This window comes from Anas platyrhynchos, chromosome 8 (assembly GCF_047663525.1).
Source record: "Anas platyrhynchos isolate ZD024472 breed Pekin duck chromosome 8, IASCAAS_PekinDuck_T2T, whole genome shotgun sequence".
NCBI classification, from domain to species: Eukaryota; Metazoa; Chordata; class Aves; order Anseriformes; family Anatidae; genus Anas; species Anas platyrhynchos.
The window spans coordinates 17,509,928-17,519,101 of NC_092594.1; the positions used below are offsets into that span (position 1 = coordinate 17,509,928).

Sequence of the window (9,174 nt, forward strand, 5' to 3'; positions counted from 1 at the left end):
CTTTTCACTCTTTTTGCAGAAATAATTAAACTGATCCCTTGGCAAACCAGCCGGTGTCCAGCCTACAGAGCACGCTTTCCCACCGTGGTGCCTGCATGGAAGCGTACAAAAGAAAAACCATCCCGGCTCTCTTGGGGGAGCATCTCTGCCTGTGACTTTTTGGGCTGCTCTTACTCAAAATGGCATTTCAGTTTAATTTTGCTATCGAGGACAATGAAAGCACTGAATCAGATGCTCACGGTGAGGCAGACCTGCAGCTGGACCCTCCAAAACACGAGCAAACCGCCGATGCAGCAGCAGCCTGCAGCCCCCAGCCGGGCACCGCTAAGCACACAGGTAAGGACCTGTCAGAGAAGAAGTTGTGCTTCCCCGCTGCCAGGGAGCACCACGTTCCTGAAGATGTCAGCAAAGTACTGGAAAATAAAGTCTTGGAAACGGTGTCAGACCTGCGTTGCGTGAAGGTGTCCGCGGTGGAAATGACGCGTCGGGGTGGCACGCATGGGGAAGACATCGTGTGGAAGAGCGTCTCTGCTCACTCTGACCTCATCCCAGGGGTCTACGAGGGGGGGCTGAAAATCTGGGAGTGCACCTTCGATCTCCTGGAGTACCTGGCTGAGGCTGGTGTGCAGTTTGCCAACAAGGCAGTGCTGGATCTTGGGTGCGGGGCTGGACTGCTGGGAATAGCTGCGTTACGGGGAAAAGCTGCACAAGTCCACTTCCAGGACTACAACAGCACGGTGATCGATGAAATAACCTTGCCTAACGTGGTGGCTAACTGCGTAAATGATGGCAACGGGACTGGTGGGGCAGATGAGAGAAAAATTGTTAAGCCTCCTTCAAAAAAGCCCAGGAAAGCAGAGTGCTTACCTGACGCGCTCAGCAGATGCAGATTTTTTTCTGGAGAGTGGTCAGAAGTCAGCCGGCTCCTGCTCAGCAGCAGCAAACCCTGTTCAAAATACGATGTCATCCTCACATCCGAGACCATCTATAACCCTGACTACTACGGTGCTTTGCACGACACGCTGTCTCAGCTGCTGGACAGGAACGGCCGCGTGTACCTGGCAAGCAAAGTGCATTACTTTGGGGTCGGGGGCGGCGTCTACCTCTTTGAGAAACTCGTTGAGGAGAGGAAGGTGTTCACAATCAGCACGGTTAAAGAAATTGATAAAGGGCTGAAGCGTTTTGTCATGGAAATGGCCTTTAAAGATTCCTGTTAAAATTAACTCAACCACCGGTGCTTCAAAAATATCTTAGTAAAGAACTACTTCAATCCTCCTATCGTTGCTTTTTTTCTGCTGTTGAGTTACTCTGAATCTGCCCTTTTCTAGCTTTGGAACTGTTTGACAAATTTTGGTGTTTGCTTGGAAGGAAGGGACTCTTCTGGTTCTGTTTTTGCAGAGAAAAATGTATTATTTTAAAGTAGCATCTGTTTATACCACTTTTGCTATTTATATTTATTTTAAAATTAAGCAAGTCACTGTCCCCAGTCTCCCTCTCCCATTCTTTGGCAGTGCCAATACTAAATTACAGGGTCAGCGCTGAGCACAGGTGACCATTTAGCATCCTAATACAGTGCAAAAAGTAATTCTTAAGGGCCAGGCTCTCAACCTGGCCATGATTTAACTGCAGTGACAAATTTCAGATTGAACTGCACAACTGTGCTCTGCCGTTTTGCCACCAGAGGGGGATGTGATTGTACTTATCACTTGTATTCCATTCTGGTAACAATCTCACAAATCTTTATAGTTTTTCTATATAGAATGCATGTTACTTTTATTTAAACCTTTGAAAAAGCATACCAGAGGATATTTAGTACTGTGGTTTGTGAACTTTCATATTCCTATTTTGACACACTCCTAAGAAAATTTCAGGAAGGAACTGGAAAAAGGCATCCTCTTTGCAGAAATGAAAAATAATTTGTTTTAGAAATTGAGTTGAAAGAAGACTGTGACTCTACATAAGATATTCTTTAAAACAAACAACCAATAAACCTACAAACACAGTCTAAGAAACTGGAGGATGACAGATCTGAGTTTTAAGTTGCAATTAGGAAAGGAGACTAACTGGAGTGCTGTACTGTTTTTGGTAAGATCTTTCCAGATACTGACCGTATGTTACAACCCATTTTCCAAGCTTACTAAACACTTTCATACCTACTCAGTCTTTTAAGCAGTTTGGCAGGGCTGCAGGCTGTTAGAAAAAAAGGCCACGTGCAAGTCACACCCCTGTGTCCTAGGCTGATGATACTGATGGTGAGACAAGACTGCACGTTGCTGAAGAAATTACCTAATCAAAAAGATGCAAACAAACCCAAAGAAATACAAAATCTGCTCCCAAATGTTTGGTGTCACAAACAATTCACCAAAAAAAAGTCAACCATGGTATGTTTTGCTTCAACTAAAGCAGGCAGCAGGCTGTTACAGAGCTCTGCCAGGTACATCAGTGGTACTGCTTGTCAGCGTACGCTGCTTTACTGCAGCAATAACGCATTGGGCGCCCTTGCAGAAATATAAACTCGGAGACAAGCCAACCACTGCAGTGAACTGGATATAAGGATCCTCGATAAATGCAGGGGAGAAAAGGCAATAAATAATCTGAGGAGGTGGAGAAAGACTTACTACAGCAGTGACTTAAATCACTCAGTATTGTGTAACGTAAGTTCCCGTCACTGCAGCCCATGAAAGCCAACGGCAAGATGCCTATTTTGACCGTGTTGCTATTAAGATAACCATAGAGGATTTCCTATACTTTACAGGAGAGCCTTAACAACTACTGTTGTTCCAAAAACCATTGTTAGCAGACTACTTTAAAGGGATACTTAGGAAATTACTGAAGTGCTCTTTCACAGGAGAGAGGAAAAAAGCAGTCAGTTGTGCTCTGCAAGCTGTCAGCTGTGATTGTGCTTTGGGATTTTTCTGCATCAGGCCTGAAACCTACCGATGACAGACAAGTACCGACTACAGACCAAAAAACAAAAGGAAGTTTTAGCTTCGGCAGATCAATGAAGTACTGTTAACAGTTCTTCCTTTCAAAAGTGGGAAGTTGGAAACATCGCTACCACTTGCTATTTTCCATACCTGAGCCTTAAAACAAATCACTGCTTACACAGTGACTTAATAGCTTGTTCTACACCTTTCCAAGAAGGGTACCTGAAGTCATAAGAAATCCTGACCCCTGTAACAATAAATATGATGAAGAACAAGAATCTCATGCATTTTTTGAATAAAGAAGACACTTAGAATTGCCTACTATAATGCTTTATCTGGAAAATATTACATAATCAATCTCACCTTCAGTTTTAATAATATTCCTTTGCTCAGCATCCTTATTGTATTTTTGGCTTGCTCAAGCAGCTCAGTTTTCATACAAATACAGAATCAGATTTTTTAGGACTTTCAAGTGAAGACCTCTAGAGCCACAATCACAATGATCGCGCACCTGCAAAACAGGAATCCCAACAGTGGAATTAAGTTCCCGTTTTTAACATTACAGAAGTCAATCAATATAGGATGTTTTTCTCGGGTAAAATCAGCATTGGGATCTCCGTAAGTTCAGATGAATTCTAGTCTGTTCTTAGAAGCCCATGGATACTCTCTGAGAGGAAGCAGAATTAAAGTTTTGTGGGCTCATTGTGCTGTTGATGTTTTAACATCAGTAATGAAGTTGTTCTTAGATTAGGGAAACCAGTAAGGCTTTCTCCCTTTGCCAAATCATCACCACCCTCATGACCAGTTTCCTGCTTTTTTCATGATCTGGAATAAAAAAAAAATCTTGTAATACTTGTACATCTACTTAATTGCCAGGATAATTAGCATTTCCCCAAGTTAAATTTCAGTAGAAAATAACAAAATTTAGAAGACCCTCAAAAATCTCTTTCTGATAATACAAACATCAGGCTTAGTTTCTTGGATGAGAAAAAGCGTTCAACTGGCAACTCAATTTTCAGCTCTTTCCAAGTCACCCCTTTTCTCCCCCGGCTCCATCCCCTTACTTTTTAAGAGAGTCATTACAATAAGAAATCCGGTCTAAATTATGCCCTTCTCGTAAGTAGTGTGGAGAGAAACATTAAAATCTGTCATAAAATGTTTCAGGAAACTAAATGAAAAAGCTTGTTTACTTTAGCAGGCGCTGTGCTTAACTGATGACTTCCTCTTGAAGACTATTTGCTAATTTTGGGAAATGACAGGATTAAAAAAACAGATCGGTTTGGATACTGGCACTAGTTAAATGGCATCCGTTACAGTTACTTTGCTAAATGTTAGGGGAAAAAAAGCCCTGAGGAAAATACAAGTGGGAAGCGCTCAATTTGCAAATTATTGACTTGCATGCTATTCTTGGTAACTAGGTACAGAGGTGAGCAATCATTTTCTAAAATCAAAATCTTGGTAAGAAAAACCCAATGCTCTCATAGCAACTGAAGTGGAGCAGACAGAAGAGCAATGCACAGAAGCATAAAGACAAGCACGAACAGCAGATAAATACAGCAGCACACAGAGGCACTGGAGCAGAAAGTCAAGTCTGTGCATAGGGAAAGCAGAGACCACCCAAGAGACCTGAAGCACCAGGTTCGTATCTTGCTTCTGGGTGATTATTGGGATGGAAATACCTGAATTTTTTCTAATGAGGAGTGTGACAAAAAGGTTTGAGGATGAGAAAAGGAGATTCCCCTCTGCCCAGCCTCTGGTGATCAGTAAGTCAAAAAAAAAAGGCCATCAGGTGCCCTTCATTGGATGCCATAGTAGCTAACTTAACATTTCTTTCACCTGGGCACATGAGGAGTTAAACAAGAAATCAGTCACTGCTGCCAATCCAGCTATTCAAAATTCTGTGATCCAACTGGAGGCAGTTGCAAATACACTGAACTGATGGTGAGTTATATTCCTAGAAGAGGCAGCCACTCCTGATGTATATATGACTCACGGGCAGTGTCCAAGGACCTGGGATTAACTCTGAGCCCTTAAAAGGAACCACCCCTCAGTGCAAAAGAGCACCAGTGATTAAAAATCAAAACAAATGTACAGGAGAGTGAAGGAGGGATAAGTGAAATCATTCTGTTACTGCTTTATTATTGTGATAGAAACTGGACTAACACCTCTCCCATTTCATTCTGGTTTGAGTTCTGAAAAGAAAAAGCCACTGGAGACTACGGATACTGTCAGAAAAGCTTAAGGGTCACAGCAATCAGGATTTGTATACAGAGATCTGATGACTGCAAGTCAACAGTGTGAGCAAGAGAAAAGGTACTGCTTTGAAAACCCACAACAGCATTCAACACAACATCAACAGGAAACAAAGTGAAAATTGCAGCAAGCATCTTCACAAATGAAGGGCAAAAGCTTGCTTCAACAGGTGGAAACAGGTGCCCGAAAATTAATCCTGACCCTGCCTAGGTATACGAGTTCTGGTTGGGTTGGTAATTATAGTCCTAGAAAAGGAAAAAGTCATTACGCTCATGAGGAGTAAAAGAAGTACTGAAGAATCGGAATGAGAAGATTTACATTATTGCCCCCCCTTCAGTTTTTATAAGTGTGAATAAGAAAGTTGAACAGCCAGAAGAGAAATTGGAAAAAAAAAAAAAAAAAAAGAAAACACCGCAGACAAAAGGATCAGAGCACAGGTTTGGTCCTGGGGCATTAAAGGTGATGGCAAAATCCAGATATACCCTGCAATGCATCAGTGAGATAAAACTAGATGAAAAATTGGAGGTAAGGTGATGTGGGAGTGTTTCATTAGGTGGCAAGTCAAAAGGAGCATGAAAAAAAGCTGAGAACCGCAAAATTTGCACAAAGGAATGACTTGAAAAGTAAGTAATCCCCAGGTATCTCTAACAGTGCTATAAATTACAGCAGAGACCAGTTACTCCAGATTTATAACATGCATACAGACGCGTAGTTTTATTGAAATACAACTCAAAAAGTTACCAGTTTTGAACTGCATGTCACATTCGTAAGTAGCCAATTTATTTCTTGTCATCTGACCATGTAATTTCATAATCTGTATACACTTTTTTCAATATCTCTACAGTCACTGAATGATCTGCTTTTCCATAGCCCTGCAAGAAAGAACAAGAGTTTATTAGACAAGTACAGAAAGCAACTCCACAGGACCATTGAGTTCTTGTCAACACAAATTATCCAGTTACGTGGTTTGACACTGCAAGTAGCTCAAGTACAAATTAGAAATAAACATAGGCTCTAAAAGAGTTGCTCTTGCAGTATCAGATTTTTTTTTTTTTTTTATTATTGTCATCTCCAATTCCCTCCGCCCCAATTTGTAGAAAACAAATGAGTCAATCTCCAGGAACAGAAGCTGCACTTTTTTTTACACCGTAATTTCTCCAGCAGAAAGATTGCTTTAAAATGCTCCCAACCCCTCAACCATAATATTTACTGAATGTTCTTTTTAAATCAGAGTATATTGACCTATTTCAATGTATGAGCATATGAGCATCTGATTTGGCTCAGCTAAAAGAAAACAGAACATGAAGCCATATGTGTGAACATCTGAGTACTATTTTAGCCATCAAAGAAACCACACTTTCCATGTTTTATGTATTTGTAATTTTTCCTTGGTTGGTAATAGCATAATTTTAATTGTGCTTTTTTATTTATTTATTTTTTTTTTTTTTTGCCACTGAAACTCCAAACTAAGGCAAGGTCAGATGACCCATCTCATTTTTAAGCCTCATTTAAATCACTGATCAGTTTTAGTCCTGCACTGAAGTTTAAGAGATGTGGTAGAAAGTGCCTTTCCCTCATCTTGAATGACTGAAGTTATCTATAATTCTGAAATAAATCCAGATTAATAGTTTTTCCCCCTGTCAAAAAGACTTCACTGCACAATAGTGTAGTCTGCTGATAAAAAATGTTATTTACAAGTTACTGTCATTTTCCAGTAATATTTAGTAGGAAACATTTAACTCAGAACACTGAAAATAGTTCAAGATTGCATTATCATACAAAATATACTTATTCATCACTGACTCTGCCTCAGAAGAAACAACTTAAGTAAGCCAGTGTTAAAACTGCACAGGATGAAATTGATGTATTACAAAACACAAGCTTTTCAAAAATACCAGAACACACAACTATATCAAAAATGCTGCAGGTTTATACTTGCAGCTTTACATCACAGATCTACAGATCACTCTTGCTTTGGTAACCACTTTGAAGACACCACTCAGCTTTGCAAATTAACAGGACATCATCTACTTCAAAAGAAGTTTCTCTGATTTTCATAAAACACTAAGATAGTGCTGTTTTTAGAGACTGACAGCAAAACTCCAAGTGAAGAAAAGCATCAAAATAATTAATATACAAACCTATAGCCTACTATTGAGGTCTTCTGAATCTCCATGTCTCTACCAAACCGAAGCCCTCATGGTAGTAAAATTATTTCACCTGGGGCTCATCTGTAAGCCTCAAGGTACCAAAAGCAGAGAAACAAGGTACTTGCCATAGACTTTGGGTTACAAGAGCAAGATCTGATTGCTGCTTCTAACACTAAATTGGCAGCTTATTTAGTAATGCAGGTGCTAAGTCTCATCCAGAATGCAGTTATAAAGGGCATCCACAATCAAGAGACCTTGACAGAGTATTACCCACTGCCTTCCCTCAGCACACAAATCTTAAGGAGTATTTTTTTTTTTTTACATATGATTCCAGGTGGCAGGAGTTATCTTGGAACAAAAGCAGCAGTAACATTTAAAAAGACTTTAACACATTCAAGGCCCAGCTTTGACTGCTCATCAGGTTAAGGCTAGCACATGTGAAGTAGCCATCACTTTCCATAAAAATTTTTATTAACTTAATAGAGTCATTTTGGATTTGTCTACGCTAAAAGCCTATAATCTTTACTTGCAGTTATTACCACTTAATAAGTCTTTTAACAAAGAAATTTAACTTGCACAGAACAGAAGCGTCCTGCTTTCCAGCCAGCCAACTCTACAGCTGGATCAGGACCCTACAGCTGCAAACATTCCCACTCTGGCTCGAAGCCTGACACATTCTGAGTTAAGAAACTTCCACTTTTAGCCTTGATTATAATCATCATTCAGCATTATCTGTTCTTTTTGTTTTGGTCTCCTGCCTTTAAAAACAGTGTTTTTCTAACCTACCCCACAAGCAAGCCAGGCAAGTTTCCCAGTTAATGTTTACACTCCGATTTAAAGTGCTGAAAGCCACCGTGCTATAAAACAAAAATCCCAGAACAACAAGATTTGACGGAATACAGGAGAGGCACTTACTGTAGAGAGCCCAAATACCCTAATTTTCTTGTCTTTGCTATTATGATCAATTTTCCCTCCTCCGAGGCACTTGCATTCGTATCCCAGCTTTTCCATTTCAGGATTCACTTTTTCAAATATGTGATCTGCACAAGGAGAACAGTTAGAGCTATTAGAAGCTGTGCTGTGCATCGAGCACTCTAGAACTCTTATTTTCAGCTATTTTCAACTATTTTTCCTCCCATTTCCTTCGTTCGCCTGCGAGGCAAAGGGCAGTTTCTCTAGATCGGCGCAGGCTGCACTAATGTTTATATCACTTGGGGAGCGCGTCGCGCCCAGCTAACGGTTTGTAGGGCTTGGAAATGGCAGCAGAGAGCAGGGATCACCCCCCACATTTTTTATTTGCCTCCTGAAGGGCTGAGGGAAGGGCTCTCCTTCGCCTGGAAGCCCGCGGCCGCGCTGAGGGAGGCGGCCGGGCGCTGAGGCGGGCGGCGCGGCCCCGCCATGAGTCGCGTCCCCCCCCGCTGCCCGTCACCCACTGTGGAACTCGGCCGCCTTGGTGCCCCTCACGATGTGGCGCTGCCCCTCGCCTCCCGGCCGCTGCAGCCGCACCAAGATGTACTTGAAGGTGCCCTCGGGGTCGATCTCCACATCCTGCACCGCTGCCATGGCGGAGCCCGCAGAAGCAGAGCTCCCAACGCGCCCCGCATGGGGTCGCCCCCAGGCGGCGGCGGCTGCCCGGCGCCGTAAGGCAGCGCGGCCGCCCTGCACCAGCAGTTTGTGAGGAAAAATTCTTAAAGATTCGCCCTCGGTGGGCCGAGGGCTGCACTTTTCAACGATTCCCTTCCTTAGCTACTGTTTTTTTGCCCCGTGAGGGGTAAGAAGGCTATGCCGGGGCTGGCTTCTCTGAAGGAGGGCTCAGTGCTGTGTAGCATAACGCCCACAAGGGC

At 42.2% G+C, this 9,174-nt stretch overlaps 2 protein-coding genes across 2 annotated transcripts; one reads left to right on the forward strand and one right to left on the reverse strand.

Moving 5' to 3' along the window:
- Positions 1-146: 146 nt before the first annotated feature.
- LOC101795226 (14 kDa phosphohistidine phosphatase) lies at positions 147-9,159 on the reverse strand. Its single transcript, XM_038183258.2, has 4 exons — positions 8,764-9,159; positions 8,246-8,370; positions 5,922-6,052; positions 147-3,438 (listed from the first exon to the last, which is right to left on the reverse strand). The coding sequence occupies exons 1-3, from the start codon at positions 8,891-8,893 to the stop codon at positions 5,960-5,962; spliced, it is 348 nt and encodes a 115-aa protein (XP_038039186.2). The 5' UTR covers positions 8,894-9,159; the 3' UTR covers positions 147-3,438; positions 5,922-5,959.
- On the forward strand, positions 180-1,276 carry METTL18 (methyltransferase 18, RPL3 N3(tau)-histidine). The gene has a single exon (XM_027463597.3). The coding sequence runs from the start codon at positions 180-182 to the stop codon at positions 1,215-1,217; it is 1,038 nt and encodes a 345-aa protein (XP_027319398.2). The 3' UTR covers positions 1,218-1,276.
- Positions 9,160-9,174: the final 15 nt, after the last annotated feature.

Coding starts and splice junctions, on each gene's coding strand:
- LOC101795226 (XM_038183258.2), bottom strand. CDS start 8,893: ATGGCAGCGGTGCAGGATGTGGAGATCGACCCCGAGGGCACCTTCAAG. Junction 8,371..8,763: donor CAAGGCGGCCGAGTTCCACA/GTGGGTGACGGG, acceptor CTCCTTGTGCAG/ATCACATATTTGAAAAAGTG. Junction 6,053..8,245: donor GGGTATTTGGGCTCTCTACA/GTAAGTGCCTCT, acceptor TCTTTCTTGCAG/GGCTATGGAAAAGCAGATCA.
- METTL18 (XM_027463597.3), top strand. CDS start 180: ATGGCATTTCAGTTTAATTTTGCTATCGAGGACAATGAAAGCACTGAA.